Source organism: Saccopteryx leptura, chromosome 6 (genome assembly GCF_036850995.1).
Source record: "Saccopteryx leptura isolate mSacLep1 chromosome 6, mSacLep1_pri_phased_curated, whole genome shotgun sequence".
Classification (NCBI taxonomy): domain Eukaryota; kingdom Metazoa; phylum Chordata; class Mammalia; order Chiroptera; family Emballonuridae; genus Saccopteryx; species Saccopteryx leptura.
The window spans coordinates 163,365,400-163,382,825 of NC_089508.1; the positions used below are offsets into that span (position 1 = coordinate 163,365,400).

At 39.3% G+C, this 17,426-nt stretch overlaps 1 protein-coding gene across 1 annotated transcript; it reads left to right on the plus strand.

Moving 5' to 3' along the window:
* The first annotated feature begins 14,760 nt into the window (after positions 1–14,760).
* On the plus strand, positions 14,761–17,217 carry PCDHB1 (protocadherin beta 1). The gene has a single exon (XM_066344471.1). The coding sequence runs from the start codon at positions 14,761–14,763 to the stop codon at positions 17,215–17,217; it is 2,457 nt and encodes an 818-aa protein (XP_066200568.1).
* Positions 17,218–17,426: the final 209 nt, after the last annotated feature.

Sequence of the window (17,426 nt, forward strand, 5' to 3'; positions counted from 1 at the left end):
AAACTCTATACAAAAAAACTATTGCAGGAGCAGAACACTCTGACAACAAAACCTGCAAATGTCTCAAAAATCAAACAGGAAAAAAGTTGCCTTTTTAAAAGTGTGTGGGGGTAAACAGGCTAGCAAGAACTTGTGTGGAAGTGGGGCTGGAGGAAAGAGTGAGCAGATTACATAATTGGGTTGCTTTCACAAGACTTTTTTCTGTGGTTAGCCAATTCTCAGAAAGTTCTGCTTGTTTAATTTGGGGCCAACTTAAAGTTTAGGGGCCTTTGCAGAGTAGAAAAGCCTCTTGAATAAAATTTGGTCAGGACAAATCAAAAAGTGGTAGGCCCTTGTAAGCACTTATAACTTTAAGTTATTTTAAAATAATATTTTTAAAAACTTAAACCTCAGTACTTTGATATAGTTTGGGAGTGGATTTTTTGTTCATCCCAAATCTCACTATATGCTACTAGCTAGGGTTTGCACCTCTACCCAATATCTAGATTTTGAGCAAAGATCCTGACATTGCAACCTTAAAGGTTGTAGATTTACTCTTTGGGCCCCTTGTTCTACCTTCACTGGAAAGAATGAGGACTTTCAAAAATACCACCATGTTTAAAGTTCTCCAGGCTTTCAGAGGGAAAAAAATGTACTTTGAAATTTAACCCCGTCAGAGGGTATTGCTGCTCTGGCCAGATAGCTCGGTTGGCTAGAGCATCGTCCCCATGTGCAAAAGTTGTGGGTTCAATTCCTGGTCAGGGCACATAGAGAAAACAGAAACTCAATGTTTCTGTCTTTCTTTACCTTCTTCTCCCTCTAACATCAATCAATCAATCAATAAAAAGAGGGTATTCTTACTTACCCTGGGGATTAACCAAACAGATTAAGATTCAGAGGAATCCAGTTGAAAAGCAGCATTTCTTGTATTTCAACTCACAAAATGTATTGTTTTAATGTATGAGTTTTGGATAAATTGTTTGGAAATTAATCATATTAAAACTTCCTAGTTGGTGACAGTAATTAATAATACTGTATCGTACATTTGAAAATCACAGAGTAGATCTTTTAAAAAGTTTTAAATGAAGTATGAAAAACTTTATTGTGAATTTGGAAACTACCAATATTACATTATGGGGAATGCCACTTAAAAAGCAAAATTCAAATAAAAACAACAAAGCTTTACTCTAATTAGTCATTTAAGCCTGAAAGTATCCATTAAATTGTACTATTTTTTTGGTTTGTTTGTTTATTTTTTTGGTGAGAGACAGACAGACAGGGGCAGACAGACAGGAAGGGAGAGAGATAAGAAGCATCAACTCATAGTTGTGGCACCTTAGTTGTTCATTGATTGCTTTCTCATATGTGCCTTGACCCAGGAGGCTGCAGCAGAGAGAGTGACCTCTTGCTCAAGCCAGCGACCTTGGGCTTCAAGCCTGACACCTTTGGGCTCAAGCCAGTGACCATAGGGTCATGTCTATATTCCTATGCTCAAGCTGGCGACACCCTGCTCAACCTGGATGAGCCCACACTCAAGCTGGTGACCTAGGGGTTTCAAACCTGGATCCTCATCATTTCTGGTTGATGCTCTATCCACTGTGCCACTGCCTAGTCAGGCTATCTATTAAATTGTTTTAATGTATTAAATTCTGATATGTATCCATTTTGAACAACTGCCTTTTAATTTTTTATTTATGTAAATCTGTGAACTACCTGCTTCTGAGTCTTTTAGAATCTGAAAAAAAATTTTTTTCTCAAAGAATGAGCTCTAACATAAAAGAGTCAGAAAAATCAACTATGAGCTGAAGTAATAATAAACTAAATATTTATTAAATAAAGTGGTTTGTTTCTAGTTGAAACAATCTCTGATACATTTGTTTGAAATGTAATCCATTACTACTCTGATGTATCTTTTTATTAGTAGTGGAAAACAACCTTTACCATTTATCTCAATTTCCCAAATTCAAGTAGTACTCACTAAAAAGGTATATCAGCTCTACAATTTTTATTTAAAAATGCTGAGAGGTTTTTCAATATTGGTAGTAACTTTTTCTTGCACATTTTTAGTACCTCAAATGCCATTCAATTTTATTCTACATAGATTTTATTTCATGAATATCTTTATTATATGCGGCTTAAGTGTTTGTTTGTCGCCAATAGCTTATTGGTTGCTTGCGTAACTGTACTAGCCAATGGGGTGAAGTTGCCACGGCATTCAAATAGTCCCACCTTCTGGCATGCCACCTCACAAATTGAGGTTAAAGATTGGAGCAATTATTATGCTGTTAAGAAATCTTAACACAAGAAGGGGTCTTTGCAATGGTAGAAGACTAGAGGTTCTCCAATTGAAAAATAATGTCATAATAGCTAAGTCTTTGACTGGATCCTCTAAAGGTGAAATACATGTCATTCCAAGAATTGATTTGGCTCCATCTCAAACAGGGTTGCCATTTCAATTGAGACGTAGACAATTTCCTGTAAAACTTGCCTTTGCTATGACCATCAATAAGTCTCAGGGCCAAACGCTTAAGCGTGTTGGCATTTTCTTTTTTTACCTGAGCCTGCATTTGGACACAGTCAACTTTATGTTGCCTGTTCAAGAGTTCGTGAAAGAACGGACGTAAAATTAAAAATAATTGATGGTCCTCTGCAAGGCGAGCTTAAAAATGATGGAAAGATCTACACAAGAAATGTTGTGTACAAAGAGATCTTTGACATGTGAATTAACATTTTATTATTTAAATCACCTTTATTTATTGAGCTAGTGGTGGCTCTTAAGAAATGTACCACCAGTGGTTTCCTTCATTGCACTCTACTTTAAGCAATTAAGCAAGTAGAAGGGGGAAACCCCGTGGGGCAGTAAGCAAAGGGGCATCCTCGCCGCCTGCCCTGGGTAATTCAGTTTGAATTAGCAGACACCTTTGCACAAATCATTTTAATTACAATTTATAATATCTAGAACAGCAGTCATTTCGTATGACCGCCGGGCTTTCTAGTCTATGTATAAGCTTAAAATAAATCTGTCCTGAATCTCTTACCAACCATAATTTTTAAACAATGATCAGCTTAATTATGCCAAAAGTATAATGTTTAACTAGTCTCGAAAATTTCTCAGTACTACAAGAACATGGGCCCAATACATTATCTAAGGCAGTAATATTTTATCCATCTCTTACAAATCAGTATTGTTTTAATGTTGTTATGGGAAGTCAAAACCTATAAGGAAGCAACATGGTGCATTCTAAATACAAACATATTTTGGAATCAGACCTGGGTGAAAATATTGGTTCCATCATTTACAAATTGTATGAAATTGTGTTAGTACTGTACTTCTATTTTCAGTCTCAATTCTCTAATCTATGAACTAGATTTAAAAATAAAAGCTAACTAAATGGTTGTGAGTTTCAGAGCTATTGATATATGTGAAGCACTTAGCCTGGGCTGAGGTACATAAGAGCAGTAGTAACCAAATGTTACCTGCTCCACTCATATAAAGTATCTTTTGTCACATATATGTACATTACATTCCCAAAGTTACTTAATATTGGATTATTTTTTAAGTATTTACACTACTTTTCTTACAGTTTAAATATATTGATATTATAAACATTACAAATGTCATCATTAGAATTAATTTGCTGTGTTATGTAATTATGACATTCTAACAGCCACTTTACAAACCTAATTCTCAAAACATTACTATGAGTTAGAAATTTCCATCCCTATTTCACCAGTCAGGGAAGTGAAGTATGTACATATTATGTAACTTGCCAATGTGGTCATGTGATACAATTAGTAAGAGAACCAAGGATTTAAACCCAAGCATGGCCTGGCCTGTGATAGTACAGTGGATAGAGCATCAGCATGGAATGAAGAGGTCCTGGGTTCAAAACCCCAGGCTTGCTGGTCAAGGCACATATAACAAGCAATCAATGAAAAACTAAAGTGAAGCAACTATAAATTGATACTTCTCTTTCTACCCCCTCCTCCTTTCCCTGTAAAATCAATAAGTAAAACCTTTTTTAAAAATACAAATAAATCCAAGTGTCAAGACCTCCAAAGAATTGCTCTGAGAGCTAAAACAGTACTTTTATTTGATTTTCCAAGATTATTCTTTCAATGTTTACAAGTCATGTCAATTGAAAAATAGTTCTTGCCTGACCAGGCGGTGGTGCAGTGGATAGAGCATCGGACTGGGACGCAGAGAACGCAGGTTCAAAACCCCAAGATGGCTGGCTTGAGCGCAGCTCATTAGGCTTGAATGCCAGGTTGCTGGCTTGAGCGTGGGAGCATAGACATGACCCCATGGTCGCTGGCTTGAGCCCAAAGGTCGCTGATTTGAGCCCAAGGTCACTGGCTTAAACAAGGGGTTACTGGCTTTGCTGGAGCCCACTGGTCAAGGCACATATGAGAAAGCAATCAATGAACAACTAAGGTGCTGCAACTATGAGTTGATGCTTCTCATGTCTCTTTCTTTCTGTCTTTCTGTCCCTGTCTCTGTCTCTGTCACACAGAAAGGGGGGGAAAAAAGAAAAATCAGTCTCATTAAAATAGTAAACAGCACTTTGTGCAAGGTAAGTACTAGATGTTAGAATGTAAAAATGATTAAGTGATCCTTGCCTTAAAGAAAACTTTAATTGGTGAGATTCAGACAGTTAAGAAAGGAATTCAGGCCCTGGCCGGTTGGCTCAGTGGTAGAGCGTCGGCCTGGCGTGCAGGGATCCTGGGTTCGATTTCCGGCCAGGGCACACAGGAGAAGCGCCATCTGCTTCTCCACCCCTCCCCCTCTCCTTCCTCTCTGTCTCTCTCTTCCCCTCCCGCAGCGAGGCTCCATTGGAGCAAAGATGGCCCGGGTACTGGGGATGACTCCTTGGCCTCTGCCCCAGGCGCTAGAGTGGCTCTGGTCGCGACAGAGCAACTCCCCAGAGGGGCAGAGCATCGCCCCCTGGTGGGCAGAGCTTCGCCCATGGTGGGCGTGCCGGTGGATCCCGTTTGGGCGCATGCGGGAGTCTGTCTGACTGTCTCTCCCCGTTTCCAGCTTCGGAAAAATACCAAAAAAAAAAGAAAGGAATTCAAGGAAATGCTATGCGCGCAGGAAAGAAATCTGTATGTGGTATTTTGGTGGGGAGTTTAAGACTAGTGCATTAATACAAAAACAATTATTTATTGAAAGTTTATTGATGGTCTGGTAGGGGAAGTCTTTTATTTCTATTTATTAAAATGTTGATATTTACATGTAATTATTCTTTCAGAATAATAACAAATTAAAAATACTCACTTTCATTAGTCATATAAGTAATTTTATTAATTTTTTCTAGAGATAATACAAACATAAAAATAATACATATGGCTCTGGCCAAGTAGCTCAGTTGGTTGGAGCATTATCCTGACATGACATGGTTGTGGGTTTGATCCCCAGTCAGGGCACATACAACAATCAAGAAATGAATGAATAAATAAATGGAACAACCAAAATTGATGTTTCTGTCTCTCTCTCTTTTCCCCTCTCTCTAAATCAATAAAATAAAAATAATATACACATATAAATGTGTATATATAACAGATAAAGTATTTGTACATTAACATTAAATATGCAATGTTAGATAAAATGCAAAATTAATACTCTAAAGCAATACTTGAGAGCTTTTAAATAAAAGAATAGATCTTAAAACTCTCATCAATAGAAAAAAATTATAACTATGTGTGGTGATGGATGTTAACTACACTTATTGGGGAGATCATTTCACAATGTATACAAATATCAAATTATTATGTCATACATCTAAAACTAACAATTTTATATGTCAATTATATCTCAAAAGAAAGACTTCCTGAGATACCACAGGCTTCTGCATAATGTGTGAATCAGTCAGATAAATAATTCTTTTTTTTTAACAAAAACTTTATAGACATGTATTGACTAAGGATATACATGTCTCTTTTTCTTTTTTCTTTTTCTGAAGCTGGAAACAGGGAGAGACAGTCAGACAGGCTCCCGCAGGCGCCCGACTGGTATCCACCCGGCATGCCCACCAGGGGCGAAGCTCTGCCCACGAGGGGGCGATGCTCTGCCCCTCCGGGGCGTCGCTCTGCCACGACCAGAGCCACTCTAGTGCCTGGGACAGAGGCCAAGGAGCCATCCCCAGCGCCCGGGCCATCTATGCTCCAATGGAGCCTCGGCTGCGAGAGGGGAAGAGAGAGACAGAGAGGAAGGAGGGGATTGGGGGTGGAGAAGCAAATGGGCGCTTCTCCTATGTGCCCTGGCCGGGAATCGAACCCGGGTCCCCCGCACGCCAGGCCGACGCTCTACCGCTGAGCCAACCGGCCAGGGCCTACATGTCTCTTTTTCTTACATATAAAGAGATACTCAGGATTCATATTCAGAATATCTGAAGAACTACTACAAATCAATAAGAAAAAGACAGACAATCCAATGTAAAAAAAGGGGCAAGAGAACTGAAAAACCTTCTCCCCCACCCAAGGGATATCCAGATGACCAAAATTATATTAAATAGTGCCCTATCTCATTAGTAATTAATAAGCAGAGAAATGCAAATTAAGTTTACAGTGAGATAACAAGAATGGTTAAAATTTTTAAAAGCTAGCAATGCTGTGCTGATAAGATTTGAACTGGAAGTTACACTGCTAATGAGAATGTAATTGGTACAGCCTCTTAGAAAGCAGTCTGGCAATATCAGGCAAAGCTGAAAAGAGCATACCCTATGACACCAATGCCACATGTGCACAAAGTGATGTACTGTGCAATGTCGTACTGTTGTGAACAATATGTCAGTAGAACAATAGAATGAGTAAGTGAATTTTACTGTATTTATACTGAAAAAGACAAAAGTCTGTGACAGCTAAAAGCCAGCCTGATACTCTGAGCTAGGCTACAGTGTACTCCTATTGAGCAAAAACAATTGCACAGCTCAACAACATTAGAAAAGACTACTCTGTGACTAATGGGTCAAGAGAAAAACAAGTGCATTCCATGATTATGTCTAAAAAGACAGGAAAAAAATTGTCCAAGCCACAGAAATGATCTCTCTATCCTGGCTGATATGAATTACCAGTCACAGCTTGGTTACCAATCACAGCTTTAACCTCCTCCCATTCTTTCCACCTGCTACATAAGATTATTAATGGTATATTGGTATATTAATTGGTATATTAATGGGATAATGGTATATTGAGTTAGTTGAATCTGTTTCTGAAAGCAGTCAATCCAGAGCAAAGTTCAGCTTCAAACCATTCCTAAATTACCTTTCACAAGACTAAATACTAGAAAGCCTTTCTAACACCCTTTTAGTGAGATGCCCCATGATTCTCTGTGGTGTGTAGTCTCCCTGGTTGCAATAAGCCAGAAAATACAACTTTGTTCAACTACAAGTCTGTTCCTGAAGGTCTGTGGTCAAGGGCATTGACAATACACAAAATTCCATACAGCAATGGAAATGAATGAACTAGAACTAAATACAGCAACATCAATCTCACCTTGAGCTAAAAAATGAAGAAAAGAAATTAGATTCGAAAGGTTACTTTCTGCAGTGCTATTATTTGCCATAATAAAAAGATGGCCTTCTGAAAAACTTTATATACAGTTTCCTTAGAGAGATGAAATTAAAGTGGTTAGAGATTTAAGCCAGCTGTTAAAAGAGCTAATCAAGACTGAAGGATCTGCGAGTGACGTCACGGAAATGGCGCCGTGAGCAGCGCGTCCGACAGATCTCCCCAAAATCACAACAAATTTATCAACTAGAAACAGAAAAATTTATCCTCGGAGCATTCCGGAGTTCCACACAAACTGAAAGCGAAAGGACTGTTATCACTTGAATCTGAGAGACGAGGGTGTGGAGGAAGCTAACTACCGCAGGAACGTTCATTCAAGCCGCGGAGGAAGCGCGCCTGTGTGCTATCAACAAGACCACCCTCAGATGCCAATAAGAAAGAGGAAATTGAATATTATGGATACAAAAGAAAGAGAAGTAACACAAATAGATGTGGAAAAATCTATGGAGAAAAAACTTAACATATTGGAAGCCTTGGAGCTAAATGACAGAGAATTTAAAATAGAAATCTTAAAAATACTCAGAGATATACAAGAAAACACAGAAAGGCAATTTAGGGAGATCAGAAAACAACTCAATGAACACAAAGAATATATTACCAAGGAAATTGAAACTATAAAAACAAATCAAACAGAAATGAAAAACTCAATTCACGAGCTGAAAAACGAGGTAACAAGCTTAGCTAACAGAACAGCCCAGATAGAAGATAGGATTAGTGAAATAGAAGACAAACAACTTGAGGCACAACAGAGAGAAGAAGAGACTCAAAAATAATAAAAAACGAGAAAGCCCTACAGGAATTGTCTGACTCCATCAGAAAGAATAACATAAGAATAATAGGTATATCAGAGGGAGAAGAGAAAGAAAATGGAATGGAGAATATACTCAAACAAATAATAGACGAGAACTTCCCAAGCCTGTGGAAAGAACTAAAGCCTCAAATTCAAGAAGCAAACAGAACACCAAGTTTTCTTAACCCCAACAAACCCACTCCAAGGCATATCATAATAAAGATGACACAAACCAATGACAAAGAAAAAATTCTCAAGGCAGCCAGGGAAAAGAAGAGTACAACATATAAAGGAAGGCCTATTAGATTATCATCAGATTTCTCAGCAGAAACTCTACAAGCTAGAAGAGAGTGGACCCCAATATTTAAAGCCCTGAAAGAGAGGAACTTTCAGCCAAGAATACTATACCCATCAAAGCTATCCTTCAAGTACGAAGGAGATATAAAAACATTCACAAATACAGAAAAGATGAGAGAATTTATCAGCAGAAAGCCCCCACTCCAGGAAATACTAAAGGGGGTTTTACAACCAGATTCAAAGAACAAAAGAAAACAACACCACAAGTAACAGCTCCACCAAGAACACAATAAAACCAAACTTAAACTGTGACAACAAAGGAAAAAAAGGGGGGAGAGGATGGAGATTAACAGTAGCAAAGGACGATGAAGTGCAGAAATACTCATAAGATAGGGCACTACAATGAATATGGTAGGTACCCTTTTCATTACTTAATGGTAACCACCCTTGAAAAAACCACCACAAAAACACTTGACTTAAAAAAGGTAGCAACTGAGGAAAGAAGTATGGAACACAAACAAACAAAAACAAATGATAGAAAAACAAAAGAGAAGAATCAAACAAGATACAAAACTAACAGAAAGCAATTTATAAAATGGCAATAGGGAACCCACAAGTGTCAATAATTACACTAAATGTAAATGGATTAAACTTACCAATAAAAAGACACAGAGTAGCAGAATGGATTAAAAAAGAAAATCCAACTATATGCTGCCTACAAGAAACACATCTAAGCAACAAGGATAAAAACAAATTCAAAGTGAAAGGCTGGAAAACAATACTCCAAGCAAACAACACCCAAAAAAAAGCAGGTGTAGCAATACTCATATCTAATAATGCTGACTACAAGACAGAAAAAGTACTCAGAGACAAAAATAGTCATTTCATAATGATTAAGGGGAAGTTGAATCAAGAAGACATAACAATCCTTAATATATATGCACCAAACCAAGGAGCACCAAAATATATAAGACAGCTACTTATTGACCTTAAAACAAAAACTAACAAAAATACAATCATACTTGGAGACCTCAATACACCGCTGACGGCTCTAGATCGGTCATCCAAACAGAGAATCAATAAAGATATAGTGGCCTTAAACGAAATACTACAACACCTGGATATGATAGACATCTACAGGACACTTCATCCCAAAGCGACAAAGTATACATTTTTCTCTAGTGTACATGGAACATTCTCAAGAATTGACCATATGTTGGGCCACAAAGACAATATCAGCAAATTTAGAAAAATTGAAATTGTACCAAGCATATTTTCTGATCATAAATCCTTGAAACTAGAATTCAACTGCAAAAAAGAGGGGGAAAAACCCACAAAAATGTGGAAACTAAACAACATACTTCTAAAAAATGAATGGGTCAAAGAAGAAATAAGCGCAGAGATCAAAAGATATATACAGACAAATGAAAATGAAAATACGACATATCAGAATCTCTGGGATGCAGCAAAAGCAGTAATAAGAGGAAAGTTCATATCACTTCAGGCCTATATGAACAAACAAGAGAGAGCCGAAGTAAACCACTTAACTTCACACCTTAAGGAACTAGAAAAAGAAGAACAAAGACAACCCATAACCAGCTGAAGAAAGGAGATAATAAAAATCAGAGCAGAAATAAATGAAATAGAGAACAGAAAAACTATAGAAAAAATCAATAAAACAAGGAGCTGGTTCTTTGAAAAGATCAACAAAATTGACAAACCCTTGGCAAGACTCACCAAGGAAAAAAGACACAGGACTCAAATAAATAAAATCCAAAATGAAAGAGGAGAGATCACCACAGACATCATAGATATACAAAGAATTATTGTAGAATACTATGAAAAATTATATGCCACCAAATACAACAATCTAGAAGAAATGGATAAATTCCTAGAACAATACAACCTTCCTAGACTGAGTCATGAAGAAGCGGAAAGCCTAAACAGACCAATCAGCAGGGAGGAAATAGAAAAAACTATTAAAAACCTCCCCAAAAATAAAAGTCCAGGCCCAGACGGTTATACTAGTGAATTCTATCAAACATTCAAAGAAGACTTGGTTCCTATTCTACTCAAAGTCTTCCAAAAAATTGAAGAAGAAGCAATACTTCCAAACACATTTTATGAGGCCAACATAACCCTCATACCAAAACCTGGCAAGGATGGCACAAAGAAAGAAAACTACAGACCAATATCTCTAATGAATACAGATTCTAAAATACTAAACAAAATACTGGCAAACCGAATACAACAACATATTAAAAAAATAATACATCATGATCAAGTGGGATTCATCCCAGAATCTCAAGGATGGTTCAACATATGCAAAATGGTTAACGTAATACACCATATTAACAAAACAAAGAACAAAAACCACATGATCTTATCAATAGATGCAGAAAAGGCTTTTGATAAAATACAACACAATTTTATGTTTAAGACTCTCAACAAAATGGGTATAGAAGGAAAATATCTCAACATGATAAAGGCCATATATGATAAACCATCAGCCAACATCATATTAAACGGCATAAAACTGAGGACTTTCTACCTTAAATCAGGAACAAGACAGGGTTGTCCACTCTCTCCACTCTTATTTAACGTGGTGCTAGAAGTTCTGGCCAGAGCAATCAGACAAGACAAAGAAATAAAAGGCATCCACATCGGAAAAGAAGAAGTAAAGGTATCACTTTTTGCTGATGATATGATCCTATACATCGAAAACCCAAAGGACTCCACAAAAAGATTACTCGAAACAATAAACCAATACAGTAAGGTCGCAGGATACAAAATCAACATACAAAAGTCCATAGCCTTTCTATATGCCAACAATGAAATATTAGAAAACGAACTCAAAAAAATAATCCCCTTCACGATTGCAACAAAAAAAATAAAATACCTAGGAATAAACATAACAAAGAATGTAAAGGATCTATATAACAAAAACTACAAGGCATTGCTAAGAGAAATAGAAAAAGACACAATGAGATGGAAAAATATTCCTTGTTCTTGGATAGGAAGAATAAATATAATTAAAATGGCCATATTACCCAAAGTAATATATAAATTTAATGCAATTCCCATCAAAATTCCAATGACATTTTTTAAAGAAATGGAACAAAAAATCATTAGATTTATATGGAACTATAAAAAACCCCGAATAGCCAAAACAATCCTAAGGAAAAAGAATGAAGCTGGGGGCATTACAATACCTGACTTCAAACTATATTATAGGGCCACGACAATCAAAACAGCATGGTATTGGCAGAAAAATAGACATTCAGACCAATGGAACAGAATAGAAAGCCCAGAAATAAAACCACATATATATGGTCAAATCATCTTTGATAAAGGGGCCAACAACACACAATGGAGAAAAGAAAGCCTCTTCAACAAATGGTGTTGGGAAAACTGGAAAGCCACATGCAAAAGAATGAAACTCGACTACAGCCTTTCCCCGTGTACTAAAATTAATTCAAAATGGATCAAAGACCTAAATATAAGACCTGAAACAATAAAGTACATAGAAGAAGACATAGGTACTAAAATCATGGACCTGGGTTTTAAAGAACATTTTATGAACTTGACTCAATGGCAAGAGAAGTGAAGGCAAAGATAAATGAATGGGACTACATCAGAATAAAAAGTTTTTGCTCAGCAAGAGAAACTGATATCAAAATAAACAGACAGCCAATTAAATGGGAAATGATATTTTCAAACAACAGCTCAGATAAGGGCCTAATATCCAAAATTTACAAAGAACTCATAAAACTCAACAACAAACAAACAAACAATCCAATAAGAAAATGGGAAGAGGACATGAACAGACACTTCTCCCAGGAAGAAATACAAATGGCCAACAGATATATGAAAAGATGCTCAGCTTCATTAGTTATTAGAGAAATGCAAATCAAAACTACAATGAGATACCACCTCACCCCTGTTAGATTAGCTATTATCAACAAGACGGGTAATAGCAAATGTTGGAGAGGCTGCGGAGAAAAGGGAACTCTCATCCACTGTTGGTGGGACTGTAAAGTAGTACAACCATTATGGAGGAAAGTATGGTGGTTCCTCAAAAAACTGCAAATAGAACTACCTTATGACCCAGCAATCCCTCTACTGGGTATATACCCCAAAACCTCAGAAACATTGATACGTAAAGACACATGTAGCCCCATGTTCATTGCAGCACTGTTCACAGTGGCCAAGACATGGAAACAACCAAAAAGCCCTTCAGTAGAAGACTGGATAAAGAAGATGTGGCACATATACACTATGGAATACTACTCAGCCATAAGAAATGATGACATCAGATCATTTACAGCAAAATGGTGGGATCTTGATAACATTATACGGAGTGAAATAAGTAAATCAGAAAAAACCAAGAACTACATGATTCCATACATTGGTGGAACATAAAAACGAGACTAAGAGACATGGACAAGAGTGTGGTGGTTACCAGGGGTGGGGGGAGGGAGGACATGGGAGGGAGGGAGGGAGAGAGTTAGGGGGAGGGGGAGGGGCACAGAGAACTAGATAGAGGGAGGCGGAGGACAATCTGACTTTGGGCGAGGGGTATGCAACATAATTTAATGACAAAATAACCTAGACATGTTTTCTTTGAATATATGTACCCTGATTTATTAATGTCATCCCATTATCATTAATAAAAATTTATTAAAAAAAAAAGACTGAAGGATCTGTTAACTTCTTCATGTCAGCATGTCATTAATGTTATATACACTATTTTTATTCACTTTTTTCTCACTTGGAAAATGTGGTTTAGACTTCTCTAAAGTAGCAGAAACTGTTTCTATAGCATCTAGCGAATGAAATGCTGAGCACAAATGGGAAATCACCAAATGCTTTTGGTAATGAGCATGAGGCAGATTGTCAGGAGACAGGTTCTACATTGTGTGAACTGGGCAAGTAATTTCATCATTTGGGTCTTAGGGTTTTTTGGGTTTTTTTATTTGTAAAAATCGAGGTGGGGGGAAGGGAAGATTAAACTTTATATTTCTGAGGTGCTTTATCATTCTCATTCTATGATCCTATGACTGTAAAAGAAATGCTCCACAAGTATCGGCCAAATTTCAAGTCATATGAAGTATATGTATGTATTCTATTGTTTCATTTACTTTAAAATCAAAAGCCAAATATTTGCCTTCATTTACTTTATTCACTATATTTTTCCAGCAAGCAGAAGAATATACCGATTAAGAGCATAAACTTTGCAGTGAGGCAATATTGAATTGAGTTTCTTTTCTAATATGTATCATGTAAGGGGTATTGGGGGAGTTATAAAACCTTTCCAGCCCCAGTTTTCTGTCTGTGAATAAATAATGATAATAATAATAATAATGTACCTCCTAGAGTTGTGGCAAGGATTAAGTTAGACAATACATGTAAATCACTCAACAGTGCCAGTATATAGAAATGAGTATTACTGCCATCATAATCATTTAAGTGCCAAGCCAGCTGCTTCTAAGCTATTGGGTGTCCTGGGAAAAAGAATGATTTTGTTCAAATCAAGAGGTTAGTTGACCAACTCTATCGGTGTACCACAGGACCCCACGTTTCTGAAAGATAACGTCTGCTTGTTTCCTTTCCTTTTCCTACTGATCACTTTCTTCAAGCCACCTTCCCTCACTCCCATTTTGGCTGGGGGTCCAGAAGACACTGCAAGTCTTTTTGCCTCTCCCTTGGTCCCTGGGCGGACTGTGTGGAGTGTGCTGAGTAGCTTTCTCCTCGGTTTGCGAGGCCCCAGCTGGCTCACAGAAACGGTGACTTCAGTTTGAGCGAGAATCCTCATGAGCTTCTCAATTCCCAAGGACCTTTCTTCTGAAAGGGCATTACGAGGCGAATCTGCCGTTGCTTTGGCAACAAACTTTCAACCTCTAACTCTCTGGAATGAGAACATACCTATTAATACATTCGATAGACTGGGGAGTACAAATTTTCTTCCAAGTGCAAGACAGTTTACAGGACTCAGCTTGCCATTGGCGGCGCTGCGCTCAGAGGCCAGCTAAGCCTAGGGCCGCGGTTGCACCAAGCTGTAAGTGAAAAAGTGAAAGCATATCCGCAACAGGCGGAGGCTGCAGGGAGTGCGCTTGTGAGATCGGATGGCAGTTGCGCGCAGAAAACTCCTGCAAAGCAGGCAAGTGGGATCTCTTCTCCTTTTTCTGTGCATTTCTGCGGGGGGCGCGACAACCATCCGCTATTCCGTGGCGGAGGAGATGGAGAGCGGTTCGTTTGTGGCTAATGTGGCTAAGGATCTGGGGCTGGAGGTAGGGAAGCTGGCTGCGCGCGGGGCGCGGCTGGTTTCCGAGGGCAACAAACTGCACTTCCGGCTCCACCGCAAGACCGGGGATCTGTTCGTGAAGGAGAAGTTGGATCGGGAGTCACTTTGTGGCAGAGCCGACCCGTGCGTCCTGCACTTTGAAATAGTCCTGGTGGAGCCCCTGCAGTCTTTCCGTGCTGAGGTCAGGGTATTTGATATCAATGACAATGCCCCGCTTTTCCCAAACAAGGAGCCTCTTTTAAAGATCCCGGAGAGCACCCCCCTGGGCTCCCGTTTTCCTCTGCAGAGCGCCCAGGATCTGGACGTGGGCCTCAACGGTCTCCAAAACTACACCTTGAGCGCTAACGCCTATTTCCACTTGCACACCCGCTTCCGCAGCCACGGGCCCAAATACGCGGAGCTGGTGCTGGATAAACCCCTGGACAGAGAGGAGCAGCCAGAAGTCAACTTGACAATTACAGCGGTGGACGGCGGGTCCCCGCCCAAGTCTGGCACCGCCCACATCCGCGTGGAGGTCCTGGACGTCAACGACCACGTGCCCCAGTTCTCCAGACTAGTGTACCGCGCTCGGGTACCGGAAAACAACGTCAACGGTTCTTTGGTGGCCACAGTGACTGCCACGGACCTAGACGAGGGCTTCAACAAGAAAATAACGTATTCTTTAGCTCAAAACTCAGAAGCAATTCTCCAGACATTTCAGATTGACTCTGAAACTGGAGAGGTTCGACTGAGAGGGCCCCTAGATTTTGAAGCGATTGAAACATACGACATTGACATTCAGGCTACCGATGGAGGAGGGCTCTCTGCCCACAGCAAAGTCCTGGTGGAAGTGGTGGATGTGAATGACAATCCTCCTGAAGTGAGCGTTTCCTCTGTGTCCAGCCCTCTTCCTGAGGACTCCCCGTTACAAACTGTAGTGGCCCTTTTTTCTATCCGAGACCGAGACATTCGAGTGGGGGGGAGAATCACTTGCTTCCTCAAAGAAGACCTTCCCTTTGCCGTCAAACCTACATTCAGGAACGCTTACTCGCTGGTCACTGACAGAGGCTTGGATCGGGAGAAGATCTCAGGCTATAATATTACCCTTGTTGCCATGGATACCGGACCACTCAGTCTGTCCACAGAGACTGTAATAGAGGTGCTAATATCTGACATTAATGACAATCCCCCAGTATTTCAGGAAGACTCCTACATTTTGACTGTTCGGGAAAACAATAGCCCTGCGGTTTTCATTGGCAAAGTTCATGCTGAAGATTTAGATTTGGGTGAAAATGCCCAAGTAACATATTCTTTGCTGCCTCCGAAAAGTGGAGACCTATCGGTTTTTGCTTACATCTCCATAAATTCAGACAATGGGAAGCTTTATGCATTGAGAACCATGGATTATGAGGCCATTCAAGATTTTCAGTTTGTGATAAAGGCAACTGATGGGGGTTTCCCATCACTGAGTAGCCAGGTTACTGTCCGAGTGGTTGTCCTTGATGACAATGACAACCGCCCAATGATCTTGTACCCATTGCAGAATGGTACCTTGCCCTGCAATGACCTGGTGCCTAGGTCTGCAGAGGCAGGTTACCTGGTGACTAAGGTGGTGGCTGTGGATGGTGACTCAGGTCAGAATTCTTGGCTTTCATATCATCTACTTAAGGCCAGTGACTCTGGGTTATTCTCTGTTCAACAACAAAATGGGGAAATCCGTACATTGCGGCAGATAGCTGAGAGAGACCCTATGATGCAGAAACTGGTCATTCTTGTTCAGGATCATGGCCAACCAGCTCTTTCCACTTCTGCTTCACTCAACATCCTGCTGGTAGATGGCTTTTCTGAGCCCTACCTGCAGTTCCGGGATCCAGCCAAACATTCTGCAAGGGTAAATCCATCCACTAAATATTTGGTCATTTCTCTGGCTGTGCTTTCCTTTCTCTTTCTCCTCTCTGTCACAGTGATTTTCATTATTCAGGTCTACCAGAAAATTAAATACAGAGAAAAGATCACAATTCAAGAGAATTTCTACAATGACTGTAATTTCCCAAACCACCTGGTACAAAGAGGAGCCAATGGGTCTTTATCCCAGCCTTGTGCCTATGAAATGTGCTCAGCTACCAGCACTGGCACTAGTGAGTTCCACTTTCTTAAGCGCTTTATGCCCAACTTTCCCTTTCCCCATGGCACTGAAGAGGGAAAAACAGAAGCTGCTTCCAGTTTACCACCAGATTCTGGTAGGAATAGGTCTCAGGGATCAGAGGGTCATGACCGAGTACCTGATAACTATATGTAGCTCTTATTCATGAGCTATATGTAGCCACTATTCATGTCTCCCTTGGAGGTTTATTAGTGCTGGCCCTGGAAATGCTTTGTTCCATAGAGGTATCCTTTTATTTTGCCTTTAAATTATTTTCCAGTAGAATATGCATGCATAGGGAAAAGCACTAGCTTCTAGTTTTGATATAGTATCAGGAAGCAATTAAGTTTGAGAAACAGAAATAT